Source organism: Protopterus annectens, chromosome 1.part1 (assembly GCF_019279795.1).
Source record: "Protopterus annectens isolate FY-2018-M chromosome 1.part1, PAN1.0, whole genome shotgun sequence".
Lineage (NCBI taxonomy): Eukaryota > Metazoa > Chordata > Ceratodontiformes > Protopteridae > Protopterus > Protopterus annectens.
The window spans coordinates 1,775,547,786-1,775,569,435 of record NC_056726.1 but is presented as its reverse complement, the minus strand read 5'-3'; the positions used below and the strand labels follow the sequence as shown (position 1 = coordinate 1,775,569,435).

Here is a 21,650-nt window from a genome sequence, read left to right as displayed (position 1 = left end):
TCCAGAACACATGTAGTGAACTCCCATTATTGCCCCCTCCTCTGCCCCTGAAGGGAAGACTCCGCTTTGGCGGCAGAGGTGGTCCGCAGAACCAGGGTGACAGGGAGCAGTTTCCTGGCAAGCCCTATCAGTGCTCCTGAGAGGAGGCCCTACTGTTCTACTCTGGAGGCTGTTGGGGGTCGCTTGGCTTTGTACCCAGATGCCTGGCTAGGAATTGCATCATATTCTTGGGTACTAAACATAGTTACCAAAGGTAATCTCATTCCCTTTGTAGAACCCCCGTTGCCCACAAAAAGAATCCCTGATGTTCCACCCAGTCTGAGGAATCAAGCAGTCACAGAAATCCAAAACCTGCTAGAAAAATGTCATCCAGCCAGTCCCGGCAGACCAGATAGGATCCGGAACTTACTCCAGATTCTTTTTAGTTCCAAAGAAAACAGGGGACTGGAGGCCCATTTTAGACCTCACAAACTCAATACATTTGTAAAGAAGAAGTTCCGGATGGTCATGTTTCAATCGATACTCCCGTTCCTGGGAACGGGCTATTGGATGTGCTCTTTAGATCTCAAGGATGCATACTACCACATCAAAATGGCCAGACCATCCAGAGATCACATGCGTTTCCGGCTCGGGGCCAGTCATTACCAATTTTGAGTTGTGTCCTTTGGTCTCACTACAGCCCCCCCGAGTGTTCACCAAATGTGTGGCAGTAGTTACGGCTCACCTGAGGTGTCTAGGATTCCGGGTGTTTCTGTATCTGGATGACTGGCTCCTATCCGACACCACTAGGCATCAACTCATTCAGTCCAGGGATCATACGATCAGTCTCTGTTCTCGGTTAGGAATAACCATAAATTTCAAAAAATCTGCTTTACCATCGCAGCATATCTCATTTATCGGAGCAGACCTAGACACCACCACCGCCCTGGTCAAATTACCTCTAGAAAGAGTCACCCCTCTAAGAAATCAGGTGTCCTGCTTGTTACAAGAAAAGAAGTACCTGCTTCTCAGGTGTTAAAACTCTTAGGCACAATGGCAGCTTCCCTCATAGCAGTACCTCTGGGCCGGATGCACATGCGGATACTCCAATGGTTGCTTTTCACCCAGTGGTCCTACCAACAGCTCCCGATGTCATTCAAGATTCTGTTGACAGAGCTTGCAAGAGAGACCTTCTCTGGTGGTTGAACAGCCACCAGGTGACAGTAGGTCGACCATTTATATTACCCCCTCCAGTAGTCACGGTGACCACTGACGCTTCCCTGATGGGGTGGGGTGGGCTTTTTCAGGGAAAGACTGCCCAAGGCACCTGGTCAGAGATAGAATATCATTTGCACATCAACGTCCTGGAGTTGAGAGCAGTGCTTTTAGCTTTGCAGCACTTTCATGACTCTCTACCTCAGGGGACGATTGCGATTCAGACAGACAACATGTTAGTCTGGTACATCAACAAACAGGGGGGGAACCAAATCTTACCCCTTATGCTGAGAAGCTTTGAGGATTTGGAAGTGGGCTGTCCACCAGGCGCTTTCTATTAGCAACGCACATCCCGGGGAAATCCAACATGATATCGGACAAACTGAGCAGAGCGATTTTGTTACTCCACGAGTGATCCCTCAAAATGTGGCGGAAAGGATATTCCACAGATGGGGCCAGCCTTGCTGCGACCTTTTTGCATCTCCGATGAATGCCAAATACAGAAGCTACTTTGCCCTCAACCCTCCACCGGGCGCCAGTCCCAGGGATTCACTCGTGCACGATTGGCCCTTGGGTCTCCTTTATGCCTTTCCTCCAACCCCACTGATTCCCAGATTCTTGATGAAAGCAAAGGGCTCGGGAAGGACAGTTATTCTGATGGCCCCTTTTTGGCCTCGGCAGATATGGTTCCCCTTTCTTCATCAATACCAACTGGAAGAACCTTGGTTTCTGGACCCAGTGCCAGACCTTCTGACGCATTCGTCAGGAGTTCTTCACCCTTCTCTTCAGTCCCTCAAACTGACAGCTTGGTTGTTCCACTTCCAAACCTAGGTAGGTCATATAATCTGTCTTCCGAAGTTCAACATGTTCTAGTTTCCTCTCATAAACTCTCCACTACTGTACAGTAGTAAATGGAAACGTTTTGTTTACTGGGCCTCTCAACGCAATATTGATCCCTATGTTGCCCCTCTTGATATGGTTCTGGAATTTCTCCCTACGATTTTTCAGGAAGGTGCTGCAGCGGTCACGAGTTCAATTGGCCGCTATATCTAATTTTCACTTGGGGACTGAAGGGTCTAATCTTATGTCACACAGATTATGTAAAGCCTTTTTGAAAGGGACTCATCACCTAAGGCCACCCATCAGTTGCACCATGGAACCTAAATTTAATATCATCTCAGCTGATGCTTTCCCCCTTTGAGCCTGCATCCAAGTTCATATCTTGGAAGACATTATTTTTGGTGGCTATTACTTCAGCTCGTAGAGTTTCAGAACTTCAAGCTCTTTCTATTAGGCCCCCCTTACTTGGTATTTTTTCCTGATAGTGTCTCTCAGGAGAAATCCCACTTTTCTTCCGAAGGTCTGCTCCGAGACTAATCTGAATCAGTCTATTCAGTTGCCTACTTTTTTCAGCCATCATTCTAATAAAATGGAGTATATGCTACATAAACTTGATGTCCACCGACAGTTGAGATTTTACTTGGATAGAACAAAGGATTTTAGAAAATCTGAACAGCTTTTTGTCTCCTACGCTGATAACAAAAAAGGGCTATCTGTGTCTAAAGTTACCTTGTCTAAATGGTTATCAGATTGCATAAAGTTTGTATACTCTTCAACTAATCAGACCTTAGAATACAAGGTGAAAGCTCATTCCACTAGGGCAGTATCCACATCTCTAGCTCACGCAGCTCGTTTGCCTTGGGACACAATTTGTGCAGCCGCCACTTGGTCAAAACCACAAGTTTATCACTCATTACAAAGTGGACATGGCCTCCAGGGACAGAGCTTCCTTTGGTCCCACTGTTCTCAGGAATGTTTTCCTGTAAGCCACCCAGGATTTGGGTGCTTGGGACGCTACCCACTTGTAAGAACAAGTGGAGAGCTTGAACAACTTCACATAAAGAAGTTATGTTCTTACCATAATGTTCCATGTGAGTTGTTCATCTCGCTTTTGTTCTTACATTTCCCACCCTCCATCCCCCTCCGGATTCTTGAAGATCGGTTACGACTGGAGGTTTGGTTTGTCTACTGTTCTTTACTTCCACCAGACTTTCTTCCTGTGGTTAACTGTACTTATGTTTTTGTATGTTTTTTGGGCGTGCCTTCGTTGAAGGTTGGGCATCGGGCTGGCAACTTGACATCATAAAAACCAACTGCCAATCAGCGGACCGGAGTTCCGCTGTGGTGACCCCTAACTGGGAAAAGCCAAAAGACAAACAACAACACATGTTGACATTCTGGGTATGTTAGGCTGTTCCTATGTTGCTGGATTTAGCAAACTAGATCTGAGGGTTAGTCAGAGAGCATCATGGGATAGGTACTGTGCCTCGAGCTACTGAAAGATCTTCAGCTTGGAAAGCAGCCGACTCGGAGCCGATGGATCGGATCCTTGGAATGTTATGGTAAGAACATTTTTTTTCTCGCACAAAAGTACCTTACAGCCAACATGTTATTTTAAGATGACTTTAGTTGTCTTCTACCAGATTTGCCTGTCATGTCTTTGCAGAATTGTACTGAATTAACAGCTATCCTGTACTACAAAAGATTTTAACAAGTCGATGTTAATTTTGTTTTGCAGGCAGCTAACAGATGCTATGTACCAGAATGGTAGTATAAGCTCAGGAGAGGGATTTGACATGAGTCCAAGCTTCCCATCACCAACAGCATATGATTCTGGATCTCCTGTTCCCCCCATGTCCTTGGATGACAGCCTACCTCCACCTCCTCCTGATTTCAGGTAATAGATTCCTAAATCTGAATGTTGCAAGGATGGACTTGATAATGAAACTTGTAGAGATGTGTAACTAGTCTTTTATAGACTGAGTTTTACTGGGTTATGATTTTAGTAATGCTAAAGTTGCATGAAAAAGGAATTGATTATTGCTATTATGAGCCTATTTTTCAAACATTTAACGGAGTCTTTCTTTTAATGAGTGAATGCCTTAATAATATTTAATTCATTCACACTTACAATGCTGATTGTGCTGTGCTCCATACCTACAGCAGTAGTTGAGAAGGGATGTCTTAACAGTAAAATGCTATTATACGGATACACTAATAGAAAAGCTCGAAACCAGCAAGCAGTGATACTACCAATTTATTCCTGTCATGGTATTAGAAACCTAGAAGACTTGGAAAATTTAAACCAAGAGCATGACCTGGTTAGTGTATGTTCTGCACACAATTTAGTGCTGTAAATTTGTATCTCATGCTCATTCAGTACAAACAGAGCAGAAGGGGCTGCACACCTAAGTGGCAAAACTGCGCTTTATGTAAATTTATAAGAAAGTGAGAGAATCACACTGGGTAACCATCAGGTACCAGGGGTGAGGAAGAAAGGTCATTTTTATCTTTTGAAAGAACCCCTTTTGTTTGCATAAAAGGAAAGATGGTAGTGAATGTTGAGAAGAGAAGGTTGTGCATGGGGCAGGAGAAGAAATGCAAGTAGCAGGCTTAGACGCACAAGACAGACACAAGGTCAGTTGACATTCGCAGGTGGGGACAAAAGTGGATGTACAGAGACACAAAAAGTGTAGACAAGTGGTGATGGGGATGGTTGGACAAAGAAATGGCAAATAGACATTGCTTCCTTGCTCAGAGGTGGCTGTGGTGGCCACTGACATCCCAACACCAGTCACTTTGGTTAGTGCAGGCAGAGTCAAGCATAGTTGTATATGCTTTTCTGCTGTGGCTGTGGACCTTGGACCTGCAGAAGGATGAGACCTTGGAAGAAATTATTATACACGCATGGAAGCAACACAGTTGCAGTTGCACAGTGAACTGCAACAGATCTGCTTACACACCCGGCTACCGAGAGAGTTTGGCCCATCTCTTGCTAGGTTCACCCATGCTCGGTTCTTGCTATTCCACATATGAAAAACAAAACGCACTCTTAAGAAGACATGTAAAACAAGTAATGTGACAGAACAGTGTAGTACTGGAAAAAATTAAAATGCTTACAATACAGCTCTGGCTGTCTCTCCTTAACTTCCACTTCACAGTCTGGAAATGGGGAAAAATGGTGCTGTATCAGGTCACTGTAGTGATGACAGCACTGGTCACTCAAATGGTCTCTCATCATCCTACTAAGTGTTTGCCAATCTTACTTCATCCACACTAGGCATAAACCTCTATGTCACTAGGTGGGTTGCAAACCGGCTCACTAATAGAACCCACACTGTGAAAGTAGCGGACTCTAAATCTGTCTACCGACCAGTTACAAGTGGAGTCCCACAAGGATCGGTCCTGGGTCCTGTACTGTTTGGCATTTACTTCTCTGAAGTTCAAGTCGATGCAAAGGGACTCTGGCTGACCAGGTTTGCAGATGATTGCAAACTGGGAGTCATTATTGACTCTTCAACTGATGTAGACATTCTAAAAAAAGGCCTTACTCTGACAAATGACTAGTGCCAGAACCATGGCCTTAAGCTCAATGCCACAAAATGCATAGTCATTCCCTTTGAGATAAACTCTGTGCCCATGAACTACCACATTGGCTGTAGTCCACTATAAACACCGAAGGTGTGATAAGAGATCTGGAGACGCAGGTTGACAGCAACCTCTCCTTTGACAGCCACATTGCCACTGTGGTCAGAAAGTCCTATGTGATGCATCTCATCAAAGAGCTTCTCATCCAGGAAGAAAGAGGTCATAATCCCTCTCTACTCATCCTTCATTACAGTTATTATAGAATAGAACACCCCATTTGGCATGTACCTCATTAGACACCTTCAACAACTGGAAATACCACAAAAGTACCTCACTAAGAGGACCCTGGGCCTTAAACACATGCCCTATAAGGATAGACTCAAGAAAACTCCAGCTATACTCTTTCATATCACCTACTTGGAGGCAATCTGTGCTTGACCTACAAAGCTATGTCTGACCTAGAGCTGTTGCATATGCTACATCTGAAGAAATCCCAATCCCTCCATGCCACAAGCTCCAGGGACCTCAACCTCATTACCACAATAAACAGAACATGCTGGAGGGACAGGTTCCTAACCCAGAGACTACCCGTGTTCTGGAACAGACTTCCCATTCACATCAGGCAGAGCACCTCACTAGCACTTTTCAAGAGAAATCTTGACAAGTGGATGGGCAATAGAAAATTCATCCCGGGGATTACTTCAGTGGCCCTGCTTCATAGGGGCACTGGGAACTAACGTTGGGCAGCATGATGCCAGGGAATCTTTTTGGGCTAGGCTTACATAGACCCCAGGGCTGTTTGCCTAGTACATGCCTATGAACCTGTGAGCTTATAGTGTTTTAGTGCTTCAGGCATACATGTGGCATATGCACAGGTCTACTAGCCATGTGCGTGTAGGGATCACTGTGAAGCTTGTGGCTACTACCACTATGTCTGTGTAGTGAGCTATGGTAGCAGTTCAGAGACAGTAATGATAAATGGTCTCCATAACATAAGCACTGTGCTAATTTGCCCATGTTAGTATGACAAAATGCTGGCACTATTTTCTGCAGTTTCACTGAGTGCCACGTAACTGTGTAACAGAGCAATTTCAATACACACTCCAATAAACTTGCAGCTTTACATAGTTAAAGGAGGAGTTCTGCCTGGTAAAGTACATATCCGTAAGCAGAACTCTAGTAGTAGGTGTTGGTCACTCTGAGGCAAACATTGCAGTGTAATGGGTCACTGAAAATGTAGAACACTGGTATAGCACCCTATTTTCTGCCTGTGTTTTTTTATTTCTTGGCTGGGCAGCCATATACAATGGAAACATGAATGACATTGCACAGGGATTTGAGATTCCAGAGCCAGATGAAAAGCATGACTGCAGTTTGTAATGGGTAAGCCCTGTGTACAGTAAATAGGTGCATAAATGGGTAAAGTACAGAAACTGAAGGAAGTGTGTAGGTTTTGCAAAGCTTCAATTATGACACACACAAAGATGCTTGGGTGGGGTGTGTGATGGTCAGAAGTACTGGGCATCCCACAGCTTGCCATACACAAACACTGATTTGGATGTTTTGCTCAAAGGTGTGCATATACCTACTTGGCCACCTAGTGGAGGCAGTGGCTAAAGAAATTCACAGTCCAAGAGAGCAAATTAGTTCAGTCTCTCCACATACACGTCATGTGCCTTCTCAAAGTCTGATGCCAGCAAACAGAACTGGGAGCACATCTGGCAGTGAGAGGTGCAGGATATGAATTTTATCGGTGGCCATAATAGATCCCTGCAACAAGTTCAGTGGAGAGCTATTGATAATAGTACTCCATACAAAGACAAGTCACAGTACTCCATACAAACAATGTAACAGTCCTATGATGTGCAGTGGTGGATCACCCACATAGAAGCATCTCATCAAGATAGAGGAGTTTATGGTGCCACTCTGTGGTTAGAAGAGAGAGTAATCATACTCATTTGGGGGGGCTGGCCTAGCTGTTGGTGCTGACTAGTACCAGGCACCAGTGTGTGAGCTTGGGGGTCACCTGGTTAGTAATCTGCACTACATTACAGTGTAGTACACTGCAGTACACTTGAAGAAAAGATTGACCAAGGCCCACTTTCATATCTATCTTTCCAGACACCTCTGGTCTCAACTGAAGCAAGTTATGCAGGTCCCACTGATGGAGAGTACAGCACAATAGAATGACACATAACTGATTTCCCCAAATAACCTGTTGCTTACAATGATGGCAGCATGCTGATGGCACAGTTTAGTGATGCAATGGCATTATCTGCAATATTGTAGGGGGAAAGGATTGCCAGTATTCATAATAGCAGAGGCCTCGCTAGGGCATGAACAGCTTCTACATAAGATTCCTTTGTGGCATCCACCTGTACTTCCTGCATACACAGCAGCCCGTTTGCACAGTCTTTGAGGTCTGCATATTTACTAGAGGGAATAAATGCAGAAGACTGAGGCACTCTCATAACTCCAGGACCATCCCTAATATGGCTGTGACATAAATGTGAAGGTCTGTGATCCAGGCACAATCGGCTGCCATGCACACCATGACAGAGATGGTTAATGTGTACTACTTGGATTCTTTGACAATATGCATTAATTGCGCAGTAACATGTAGAGTATAGTTGACTGTTGGTAGATGTTGCCTCCAAAAAACACATTGTGACTGTCCTCTTGTCTGTCTGTAGAGACCATGCCTTCCATGCCTTCCATGCCTGTGGAAGCGACAGAATGTGGGATGGCTGGATGCAGACCATCTCAAGTCAGACTCCTGAGACTGAGAGAGCTTGTCAACTGTGGGTACACAGCCTAACACAGCTGCTTGTAGGTTTGGGTCATGTGATCTGTGACACTCTTAGTTTACTTCCTGGTATGTCTTACCAGGTTGCACATTCATGTAGTTCTGCCCCTTCCATGTTGCTTGTGAGAACACAGGCTGGTGCTCCAGTTTGTAATCTGCTGCTGTTTTATGGTTAGCAGCACTCCACAAAATCAGCACACAGGACACACCATCACAGTGAATGATGTAAGTTCCATGCTTCTGCTTCTTCTTGCCATGGACTGAATGAAACTCTGATGTGGCAGTACAGTGGGTGATGCCATCCTTCCCACTTTGGCAGTTTGACCCCACTACTGGATAACGTCATCTTTAGTTCCTCACAACACCCCATTTTGTATTGCTGCAGTGTTCACCTCCCATAACTACTCCATTGCACATTGTTGCAGTCCTCTTTCACTGTATCCCTCCCAACCACTCCCATGGCCCTACCCCATCTCATTCATAGTGTTGCACTCACCTATCACTGTGTCTCCCCCCAGTTGTGCAAGTGATAACTGTACCTAGCTTGCTCTCTAAATTGTATGGGTGTGGTTACATCTGATGCTCAGGGTGGCCAGTCTGGATATAACATATGTGGCAGTTTATTCTATGTTACCTTTGTCATGGCCTATAGTTGTGTACCATTGCCAGTGTTGCAATGTGTTATGTCCTCCTCTGCTTCAGGTCTTTTATTCCTGCTTTGCATGTTCCTCACCTGATCCTCCACCACACCTTTCCACTGTTGATGTAATGATATGGAAGGTCTTGTCAAGATACTGATGCTTCAGCTGTTTGTGCGGTGCCATGTTGTGCAGCATTGCATTCACAGTAGAGATCCTGCTGCAGATTTTTGGATTTTATTGCAGTGCCATGTCTGACATATACAAGTATCAGAAGCATCTGCTTTTGTTTTTTTTGCCCAAACCAGCATCACTACATTGCATTTTTGTTGTATTCTACATTATACACATTTAAGTGAATGATCTGGGAAATGAGTATTGGGGGGGGGGGGGTCTTCAACCAGGGCACTAGGGTATATTTGGCATTTGCCTGCAATGCACAAAAAATGTATTGTATGTTGCTTACGCTATGCTTGCATGGTACCTGCATATACATAACTCTCTGTCTAGACGTGCATCTACTTTGTGAGAAATCCCTTTGTAGGTCCTTTGGGTATGTCAGATGTGAAAATCATGAGATATGCACAGACTTTATCTGTAATTCATGTATCATTATTTGCAATGTGAAAGTTAAGCGAGTGGAAGACCTTCTTGTTGATGTAGTACACAAGGCAAGGCATTAATATTAAAGTGCGTGCAGGAATTGTCTCTTAGGAAAATTGACAGTGTTGTAAAATGCCCCTATTGTGCTGTCTTCCGAGAAAAAAGGATGTACCCTTCCACATGATGCAGCTTAACACAGAGGAGCTGGTTGCCAGTTCGCAAAGCTGAGGCCTGCAGTATCTCTAACTTGTCTCTTGTAGGTTGCCTAAAGGCCCCTGCACTTAAGATGGGTAAAGATGCATATACCTTAGTATCCACAGTTATGGTCAATCCCACACATCCTCCTCAGTTACACTTCTGGGCAACAGAGTTCAGTATCTCAGTCTCCCTGTCACCAGGGAAATGGTCCACAGTCTCCTGGTCACTCAGGTAGTGGTATGTCAGGCACTGTCTGTATTCCATTGGTAAGGATGGCCACAGTGCTCAACCCTGCAGACACCAGTTGCAGGGGCAACTGTTAATGCCTACTGCTGAGTTACATGTGTTACTACTGCACACATCACTCCCCCCACATGTAGCATAAATTTTGATGTACAAAGACAGGTATGCAGAGCTGGGACTCTCCATTTATGTGTTTCTGAATTATTTTATCATTTTATGTTGCCTCATTTATATATGTCATGTGGCTGCTTTGGAACTCCTCATTTCCATATTGTTGTGCCCTCAATAGGAGCTGCATACCATGCTGTTCTGAGTCTTGTGTGGTCTCACTGTCCATGTCTCTGAATAACTAGTTTCATGCATATTGCCGCTACCAGTGCAATTTGATTTGCACAGTGTGATAAATATCTGTGAATTGTACACACACATTAGATGTTAATCATATTGACCAGTGCTGTAGTAGCCTTAGCTATATGAGTTATACCCTGCCAAGTGTATAACAGGCCACCTTACAAAGTTTCAGCGCACTTTCCATGCAACCAAACTGTCAGACTGCTTGAGCGGATCTGACTAGAAGACAAGTTTGGGCACCAAGCACTTCAGAGCTTTACTGCCACTAACAAGTATGCTCCTCAGATCCTTTCAAAGATCGATGGTTGGTTTGTGCTGTTCCTTTGCTGGGCAGAAAAGTTCCCTTTGAGGATATAACTGTCAATAAAAAACTAGGGTCACTTTACAGAATAAAAGCCTTCCTAACCCCTCCAGCTAAAATTGCCATAGCTCGCTCTCACCTTCTTTCAACCCTTCTGTATGCATCCCCTCTACTCTCGAATATAAACAAGACTGTCCTTAACAAACTCTCAATTTGCTACAACTACATTGCCAGGTTTGCCACTGGGCTGCCTTTTAGGACACATAATTGTATCAATCTAAATCAGCTTGAGTGGCTTGAACTACCCAGCCTAATCCAGTATAACCAACTGATTATGGCCTATAAAATCCTCTATAATCCGGACAATACTCCTGCACTTAAAAATATTCGATCCTCTAACAAACTACTAATTCAGACTAGCAAAATTAATAACACAGCTGGTGATTCTCTCTTTCCAAACTCTGTAAGTAGATCCTGGAACTCTCTTCCAGCTGATATTACCTTACTTTCCACCTTAGGTCTATTTAAAACTAGACTCAAACAACATTTGTCACTTAACTGGCTATGTCAATGTACCAAGCCTGGCTAACTCTCTCTAGAATGTGTAAAAATCTGTTAAACAGTTTACTGTGTAATTTAATTTAATCAATTAAATCCTGACTTGTGCTCAGGATTAACTGTAACCTGTGGAACTTGTTTAACTTGCTTACTTATGTAATCTCTGTAAATAGTCTGTTTGTAATATGTAATGCTGGTATTATGTAATGCTGTATCTGCTTACCCTCGGAGCTTTTCTCCCCGGGCCTCCGCTGAAAATGGACATGCATCCAGTCTGACTATCCCGGTCAACAAAAGTAAAATAAAAAATAAACTGTCCAGTTAATATTTTTGCCTGTTGTCATGACTGAAATCACAGTAGTGAAGTATTCCTGATATAAGGGTTGTCACTGCTGAAGTCCAGCCTGGGTACCAAAGTTTTACTTTCCCCAAGGTTGAATGTCTGACACCTGACCTCATCTTGTAAGCATAGGGATATATAGACAGACTTACAATTGTGGACCCTCAGACTGTTTCGCTGCCAGACAGAATGTAAGTCGTGTATCCGTCTGATTGCAGTTTTGTCATTGGTACTTTTGCTTCACTTGATTTGTTTATTCAGATAAGTGCCCCAGTGGGGGGAGCCTTCCTTTTTACTTGCACTAAGTTTGTTCCAAGTTGTTCAATGTCAGCTAGGAGGGGTAAATGCAAGTGTGGTAGGCAGATTTCGTACAAGGACTTGCATACAATGTCCCTTTTGCCTAGGCCCAGAATGTGATCACAGATCTTGCTCTGTCAATCATTTATTCCCAAAACCTTTAGGTTAAGGCTTTCCTCTCTCACCACCTTTCTAGAGACTAAGCATCTTAAAAGCTTGGCCCAGTCCAGGATGGCAGATTCCACATCTTCGGACATCCCTCTTTTGTATAAGAAGAAGCTTAAGAGGGCCAGAACTGATCTGCAGTCCGTTATTTCAGACCCTGGCATACCTACTGAGGTTGCAAAATCCACTGTACCCCAAGTTATCTTTCAGTTGCCAGCTACACAGACCCCGTCAGAGGTCAGTATGGTTCCTGAGGCCTTGCAGACTGCCGGTATGTCTGATGAACCATGACTTAAATTTCCGAGAGACCTCATGGCATCCCTCAAATATCAATTAGGGAAGAGATTCCAATTACATTAATAGAGGTTAGACAGGGTTCTGACCCCCCATGTCTCATCCAGGTGGGTGTCATGCCTTGGAAGAAAAATCAGATGACTAGGCATGTGACCTGTCTTTTAGCAGCTAAAGAAAAGGAGTGGATAGTTTTTTTTTTTCGCAGGGTTGTTCAGAGAAATTGCGTCTTTGAAACTTCCTTTGGGTCTCCACAACCACAGGCTACTCCTCAAAAAAGCTGCCTTGGTGTATCTCTTCTGAATAAGATGATTATGATTATGACTATTATTTAGATTCTTTTCAACCACATTCTCCAGGACAAATCTCTGCGGATGAAGGGGGCTTTGTCTGTGGACGCCTATCCTGAGGAAGCTTCCTTTTGGAAGACTGTCCAGAACATGATGAAAATATTTTGAATGTCAATGCACTCACATTTCTGATTCTCAGAAGACTTGCAAAAAAACCCCCCAAAAAATTTCAACCAAGAACTGCAACTCTTATACGACCACAAGATGGACAGTGGCTGAAGCTGACCTCCAAAATGCAGACGGGCATAAAAATAAACTAGAAAATATCTCCACAAACAAAATTTAAGAGCTTTCGTCTTGGACCTTGCCAAGACTTCATCAGAATAAACATTGCAACAAAATCGCTGTTTAAATAGAACATTCTGTTAATTAATACATTAAATAATTACTTTGTCTTATTTTAAAAGGCAAGTACAATTAAATAAATGTTAAAAGTTGTATATAAAATATACTTTAAATAAACCACTTATATTTGTGTAAAAGTTATCTATTCAATGATCTACGTTTTAAAACAGGCAAAATCAAAATAGTTTCATTTACACCTGGTTCCACCACTGAATTTAACAAAAATTGCCATTTCAATTCACATAAATCAAGGCTAGGTTCCCAGCACCCTCCTCTAATGGATTTCTGTACCACTTCAAGTATCCCAAATCTCAATTTTTTAAAACCAACACAAACTACTGAATATCTGTATAAGGCATTATTTACATTCTTTTGGGAAATTGCATAGATATGTTTGTAAATGCGTTTTTTAAAATGCCTTTCAGTCTTATCAACATAGTAAAATTTACACACATCACATACAGCAAGATATACCAGACCTTTTGTCAGGCAAATACCCTGTCTCAAAAATACAGGTCTGGCCATATTAGGAAGACACACAAAGGCTTCATCTAAAATAAGCTTACACTGAGAGCAACAACCACATTTTGTGGTACCTTTTTTGCTAAATTTTCTCTGCAAGTTATCTTCAAACAAAAATGTTAAATTCTTGCCCATTTTATACACAAATTTTGGTTCATTCCCCAAATTCTGCATCAATTCATAGTTTGCCTTAAAATCATCCAATAATTTCTCATTATATCTTTCACTTCCCTTGAACCTTCACTATAAGGGATAACCATATTATTTTTAAATTTATGCGAAGAAGGTGTAGTCTTAAACCCAACGTTCATTTTGCCGACACCTAATATAGGTTTAAACCTGGTCCCCCATGCTTTAATCACTTCATTAATAATATTGCAAATGGGATCTCTTGGATAACCATTTTCCAAAAATAATTTAATAAAAAACATTTCTTTCTTAAAAAGGTCCCACTCAGAACACATTCTTGTAGCTCTCACTAACTGCCCTTTTAAATACGTTTCTCCTAGTACTATAAGGGTGTTGGTTGTTAAAGTCAAGATAACTATTAGAGAATGTGTCTTTCCTAAAAATAGTAGAATGAAATGTTCTATTATCCATGTCTGTACTTATCCTTACATCAAGGAAGTCAGTACTTACACTGGAACTTTTCCCAGTAAATCTCAAGAAGGACTGAAGTGTGTTCAAATATCCAACAAAAGTGTTTTTGTAATGGAAGTGAGTTTTTCCACAAAATAAAAACATTGTCGAGGTAATGGAAATAACTCGCCCATTTATCTTTAAATTCTGCTGGAAAAACATACTTCTGCTCCCAAGCATACATCACAAGGTTGGCATAGATGGGGGCACAACAGGCCCCCATTGCTACGCCCTTAACCTGTTTAAAATAACTTCCTTCGAAAGTGAAATAATTGTTATCCAAAATCATTTCCATAACGCTAAGTGCAAAATTCATCATTGTGCTACTTAAGTTACTCAGATCTTAAATTGCCTCCAAGAATAAATCAAGTCCTTCCTTGTGAAGGATTGAAGTAAATAAGTCCATCACATCCATAGTGGAAAAAACATTAGTAGAAAACAATTCATTGTTAAATCTAGCAAGAAAATCCCAGGAGTCCCGAAGTATGTAATCAGTCGACAAGACAGTTGATTTAAACAGTCTATAAACACCCCCAAGGGATATGTCGTACTACCCTGCGCTGCAGTGATAATTCTGTAAGGGGGATCATCTATATCCTTATGCACCTTTGGTATACCAAAGGCTTGGGGGAATGGTTGGATGTTCAATTTTAAGAAATTTGTATAATTCTTCTGAAATAAATCCCTGAAAAAGGGCATAATCTAAAAACAGTTGTACCTTACGATGGGCAATCATAACCTTATTATATGAAACTTCTGTATATTTATCTGTGTCATAGAATGCGTCAATCAGTTTTGCACTGTAGTCCAGATTCCCAGCTAAAACCATCCCACCCCCTTTGTCAGGTTTCATCACACGGATGGAGTCATCCAACCTTATTTGCTTCAATAAATCCATTTCATACTTGTTCAAATTGTAAAACTACTTCTTACTAATTAAAAGTGAATGGGGCTCCTTTGAACATAAATTTTCATAAGTGGCAATTAATGGGGGGATTAAAAATACTCAACCTTAAAGGCATTACATTTGTTGGTGTTGTGCCCCCATCTACGCCAACCATGTGATGTATGCTTGGGAGCAGAAGTTGTTTTTTCCAGCAAAATTTAAAGAAAAATGGGTGTGTTATTTCTGTTACCTTGACAATATTTTTGTTTTGTGGAAAAACCCACTTCCATTAGAAATCACTTTTGTTGGATATTTGAACACATTAAAGTCTTTCTTGAGATTTACTGGGAAATGTTCCAGTTTAAGTATTGACTTCCTTGATGGAAGGATAAGTAAAGACATAGATAACCGAACATTTAATTCTACTATTTTTAGGAAAGACACATTCTCGTAATAGTTATCTTGACTTTACAGTCAACACCCTTATAGTACTTGGAGAAACATATTTAAAGGGCAGTTAGTGAGAGTTACAAGAATGTGTTCTGAGTGAGACCTTTTTAAGAAAGAAATGTTTTTTATTATTAAATTATTTTTGGAAAAAAGTTATCAAGAGATCTCATTTACAATGTTAGTAACAAAGTTATTTAAGCATGGGGGACCAGGTTTAAACCTATATTAAGTGTAGGCAAAATGAATGTTGGGTTTAAGACTACACCTTCTTTGCATAAATTTAAACATAATATGGTTATCCATTGTGGTGAAGGTTTAAGGGAAGTGAAGGATATAATGAGAAAGTATTGGATGATTTTTAAGGCCAACAATGAATTGATGCAGAATTTGGGGAATGAACCAAAATTTGTATATAAAATGGGCAAGAATTTAAAATTTTTGGTAGAACATAACTTGCAGAAACAAAATTTAGTGAAAAAGGTACCACAAAATGTGGTTGTTGCTCTCAGTGTAAGTTTATTTTAGACTAAGCCTTTGTGTGTCTTCATAATATGCCCACACCTGTATTTTTGAGACAGGGTAATTGCCTGACAAAAGGTCTGGTATATCATGCTGTATGTGATGTGTGTAAATTTTACTATGTTGGTAAGACTAAAAGGCATTTTAAAAAACGCATTTACGAACACATATATGCAATTTCACAAAAGAATGTAAATAATGCCTTATGTAGACATTCAGTAGTTTGTGTTGGTTTTAAAAAATGAAGTTTGGGATACTTGAAGTGGTACAGAAAAGAAATCCATTATAGGGGGGTGGTGGGAACTTAGCCTTGATTTATGTGAATTGAAATGGCAATTTTTGTTAAATTCAGTGGTGGAACCAGGTGTAAATGAAACTATTTCAGTTTTGCCTTTTTTAAAACGTAGAGCATTAAATAGATAACTTTTACACAACTATAAGTGGTTTATTTAAAGTATGTTTTATATACAACTTTTAACATTTAACTGTACTTTTTAAAATAAGATAGATGAAGTAATTATTTAATTGCTTAATGTAATGTTCTATTTAAACAGTGATTTTGTTGCAATGTTTATTCTGAAGAAATCTTGGCAAGGTCCAAGACAAAAGCGCTTAATAAATTTTGTTTGTGGAGTTATTTTCTAGTTTATTTTTACGCCCGTCTGCATTTTAGAGGTCAGCTTCAGTCACTGTCCATCTTGTGATTCTCAGAAGAGGTATTACAGCCTGTTGGAAATAGGTGTATATTCCCCTTCTCCAGTCCCTTTTGCCCTTGAGGGTTTACAAAATGTTTTAGTCCACCTCTTCAGCAGTTAACTCTCAACCACCGCCACCTCCTAAAAGACCAGACAGGTTTTACAGGGTACCTGATGATCGAAAATACTTGTACAAGGATCCAGTGACAGACCCCTCTGCAGGATCTCTCACTTCAGATAAGCCCTCTAAGCTTCTACTTAGTACTCATGCCCTACCTACAGACTAAGATAGTAGGGCTGCAGGTAGATGGGGAAGGAAGGTTTACACTTTTTGCCCTTGCTTTTAGGGCAATTAACTACCAGACAAAATACTTTATCTCAGTCCTGCACTCCTTGAATGAAGATGTTCTTCGTGTTTCACTGTTGCAGTCATCCCACTTGGGTTATCTGCTTGCAGGTAGCCCTGAGTCTGCCCGAATACCAGAGTCTTGGGATTTCTGCATCGGATGCTGTCGATTCTTCCATGACGTCAGGTCGTCAGGGGTATAAAACAGGCAGCCGACGCCATTACATCAGTCTTTCTTGCTGAGAAGGAGCCCGAAGCAGAAGCAGTTTGCAAATGCCGGTCGTCTGCTACCTGAAATTTTCATTTTTTGAGTTTCAAACCTGAAGTCTTCTAAAGCAAAGTACCCCGTTGGGAATTCTTTTTTCTTGCTCTAACTGATGTCAGAAAAAGTTAACAATTGTCTTGCCTGTGGAAAGCAAATACCTCACAGAGATTTTTCATTCTTTCTGTCGCCTGTTTAGTTCCAGATCACGACATTCCTCGCTGTTGGTTTTGTGCCTTGTTTAATGTCCGAACCATTTGTTGTCAGGCTATCTTTGTCGCTAAATTCTTTTGCCCTCGTTCTCTGTATTCCGAAATGGCTTCGATATGCCATCCGACTACCGATCTTCCAAAAAATGTAAAGATAAAGACAGACCGCATAGGTCCAAAACTGCTGACGACCCTTCCGTTAAGCTAGTCGCTAGTCTGCCCGATACTCAGTGAGGCGCCTTTGCAGCCCCTGATGCCCGTTTCTACAGATTCGCAGGCCTCTGCTGAGACCCATTCGGAGTCCGGTATCCCGCGAGATGCTTCTTTAACCATGGAACCTGCAGATGTCTCTACCTTGGATGGGTCCGGAGCCACTGTGCAGGCACCAGCTTCTGAGGGTGCATTCCGACCTACCGATGTTCGCATTAAACTGACAACTTCATTTTTAGCTAAAACTACTGAGATGTTCTTCGTGTTTCACTGTTGCAGTAATTACATTTGGGTAATCTGCTTGCAGGTTGCCCTCAGTCGGCCTGAATAGCAAAGTCTTGGGTCCTGCATCGGTTGCTGTCTCCTCTTCCATGACGTCAGGTAGTCAGGGTATAAAACATGCAGCTGACGCCATTTTATTCAGTCTTTCTTGCCGTGCAGTGCCCGAAGCAGTAGCAGTTCGCAATGCTGGTTGGCCGACTCCTGAAATTTTCGCATTCGAGTTTCAGAACCGAAGTCTTCAACTAAAGCTAAGTACCCCATTGGGGAAACTTTTTCTTGCTCCTTACCGATATCAGTAAAAGCTAATAATTGCATTACTTGTGGGAAGCAAATACCTCATAAGGATTTTCATTTGTACTGTATTCCTTGCCTAGGCCCAGATCATAACATGCCTTGCTGTCGGTTTTGTGCTAGATTTAACCAACGCACTATTAAGCGTCAGTATATTTTTGCTTCTAAATATTTTGGATCCAGATTTAATTACCTTGAAATGTCGTCGGTTAGCAATCCGACTACCAGAGTTCACAAAAAAACGCAAAGAAAAAGACAGAGACAGACCGTCGAGGTCCAAAACCGACGACAAAACTTCTCCTAAGCCAGTCGCCGGTTCACCGGTACTCAGTGAGGCGCTTTCACAGCCCCTGATACCCGCTACTTTTGAGTCTTAGGCTTCTACTGATACCCATACGGAGTCCGGTATGCCGCAAGATTTTCAGAGTATTGAACCTGTGGATGTCTCTCCCTTGGATGGGTCCGGAGCCGCTGAGCAGGCACCAGCTTCTGAAGGTGTTTTCAGGCCTCAACATTTTTATATAAAACCAACGCCAGCCTCAAAAACAAGATCAAAAACATCTATGTCTAAAAAAAAAAAAAAAAAACCGACACATGAGCCACGTGCTCAGGCCCCTATGCCTAAAAAACAGATGATCAAAATGGCTGAGGACTTGATTACCTTGATCAGGAGTTCCCAACCCCCCCCCCTCCTCCTGCTAAGACGCCTAGGCAAGACACTGATTATGAATCTTCAGATCAGATTTCTGTTTCTTCTGATTCCTCTTCTGATCAGGAATTTTCTATTCCACCCTATGAGGATTCTGATGCAGAAGAATCCATCCCGTCTGCATCTCCTCCTGAGGATTATTTTTTTGGAGAAACCTTGCATACTTTAAGGGAACATTTTCATTGGGAGAGTCAGGATTTCTCTGAATCAAAAAAGAGGCTTAGGGATTTCCTCCTCCTTCCTCAGCATAGGCCTTTGGCAATACCTCCTGTATTAGACATTGTTGATGATGTGTTTTCGGAATCAAGCATGGCTCCTGATTCCCTACCTCCGGCTCCTAGTAAGCCAGACAGATACTACAAGGTTCCTGACTCCCACAAATTTCTATTTAAAAATCCTGCTGCTGATCCTGAGACCTGCTGCTGATCCTGAGACTATCTCACAGGGTCCCAAAGGTGTAAAGGCCTCTACAGCCAAAAGTCCTACCCCCTCTGATAGAGATTCCAGAGTACTGGATAGGGGGGAAAGAAGGTTTATACGTCTGCAACCTTGGCAATTAGGGCCTTAAACTGCCAGTTTCATATGCTTAAATATCAACAGCATGTTATGGGCGTATTGAAACAGAAAATTATGCTGATTTCTGATTGTGTGGAAAGTAAAGAATTACAGGAATTATTGCATTCAGTAGAACAGGTTGGAAAGCATACTTTTCAATGTGGCTTTGACTCCTTGGAGGCCTCTTGCAGGGCCGCAGTTACTGGATCTGTGATTAGAAGGCATGCCTGGCTCAAGGAGCAAAATCTGCCTGATCATGTTAAAGCTAAATTGTTGGATGCCCCTTTGCAGCATGATACTCTGTTTGGTAATAAGGGCTGAAGAGGTTTTAAAGAAAGTGGAAGACCAAGCTAAATCTATGCAAACTGTAAAAGATTTCCTACAAGTGCAGCCACCCATGTTCAGTAGGCACTGGCCTACTAAAAACTGGTCCTTTCCTGCGTCCAACAGAGCCTCTCAAGGCAAATCCAGGTGCTCAGAAGGCTGTAGATACCAATCACAGGGTTCTTTCAGGTCAAAGCAATGGGGTGCCTCCACCTCCAAATCTGGAGTAAACAAAGCACAGCCCTGCAGTAAGCAGTCTCAATGACTTCCCTCTACCTTCACCAAGCACTTACCTTTTGGCATCCCTCTTGGGGGAAAATTAGCACTTTATGCTCAAAATTGGCAGTTAATTACCCAAGACAAGTGGGTATTAAACATAATATCCCAGGGGTACCTATTTCATTTCCATACTTTGCCAATTCCAAATGGTTGGCCAGATCTGCCACAAAATCAATGGGCAGAGGCTCAAAAACAAGTTATGTCCCTCATGGATATGAGGGCTATTCAGCCAGTGCCAGAAAAGGAAAAAGGACAAGGTTTTTATTCAAGACTTTTCCTGGTACCTAGAAAAGACCATGCCTGGCGCCCAATACTGGACTTATTGATTTTGAACACGATGTTTATTGTGTTACCCTGCTGCAGTCATCACACTTGGGTTATCCTGTCATCAGGCGGTCCTGCAGACGGCCGGATTTCCAAAGTCTTGGTCTGACGTCGGTTGCTGTCGCCTCATCCCTGACGTCAGTGCGCCAGGGGTACATATATTGCAACTGACGCCATTTTCTTCAGTCTTTCTTGCCGCGTGGTGCCCGAAGCAGTTCGCAAGTGCTGGTCGGCCGACTCCTGAGATTGTCGAATTCTAATTTCAGACCGTAGTCTTCTATAAAGCTAAGTACCCTGTTGGGGAAACTTTTCTTGCCTCGGACCGATGTCAGAAAAAGTTAACAATTGTATTTCTTGTGGGAAGCAAATACCTCATAAGGATTTTCATTCTTATTGCATACCTTGCCTAGGCCCTGATCACGACGTCACTTGTCGTTTTTGTGCTAGGTTTAATAAGCGTACTATTAAAAGACGATTTGATTTCGCATGACACTATTTTGGTAGAAAGTTTAACTATAAAATTCCGTCGGAGATACCGACTACCGGCGTGCACAAAAAGCGCAGGGATAAGGACCGACAGCCCAGGCCTAAGCCAGATTCCGAGGCCTCAGTTGATCCGGTCTCCAGTTCTCCGGTTCTCAGTGAGGCTTCGACACAGCCACTGACTACCGCAGTTCTGGAACCCGAGACCGCTACGGATATTTTGACGGAATGTACTAGGCAGACGCAGCCTTTTACTTCAGGCCCTTCCAAATGATTTACCTTCTAAGGACGTCGGTGCTTCTGAAACGCCATCGGTTTCTGAAAGGCGTTTTCAGACAGACACTCACAGTCAAAACGTTTTCTAAGTCGAAAACTCCTTCTAAATCTAAAAAGACTACACTTCGGTCTCCTGTTCAAGGCCCTATGCCTAAGAAACAGATGCTCAAAATGGCTGAAGATTTGATTTCTCTTATCAGGGGTTCACAGCCCCCTCCTGACAAAAGGCCTAGACAAGAGGAAGATTCTGCTTCCTCTGAGCAATTGTCTATTTCTTTGGA

General features: G+C 42.4%; 1 protein-coding gene across 1 annotated transcript in view; it reads left to right on the top strand.

Moving 5' to 3' along the window:
- WASF2 (WASP family member 2) overlaps nt 1-21,650 on the top strand; it is a 739,282-nt gene that overhangs the window by 584,368 nt on the left and 133,264 nt on the right. The window contains exon 6 of the mRNA XM_044089632.1: nt 3,773-3,931. Within this exon, the coding sequence (XP_043945567.1) occupies nt 3,773-3,931 (159 nt within the window). The remainder of the gene's footprint in view (nt 1-3,772; nt 3,932-21,650) is intronic.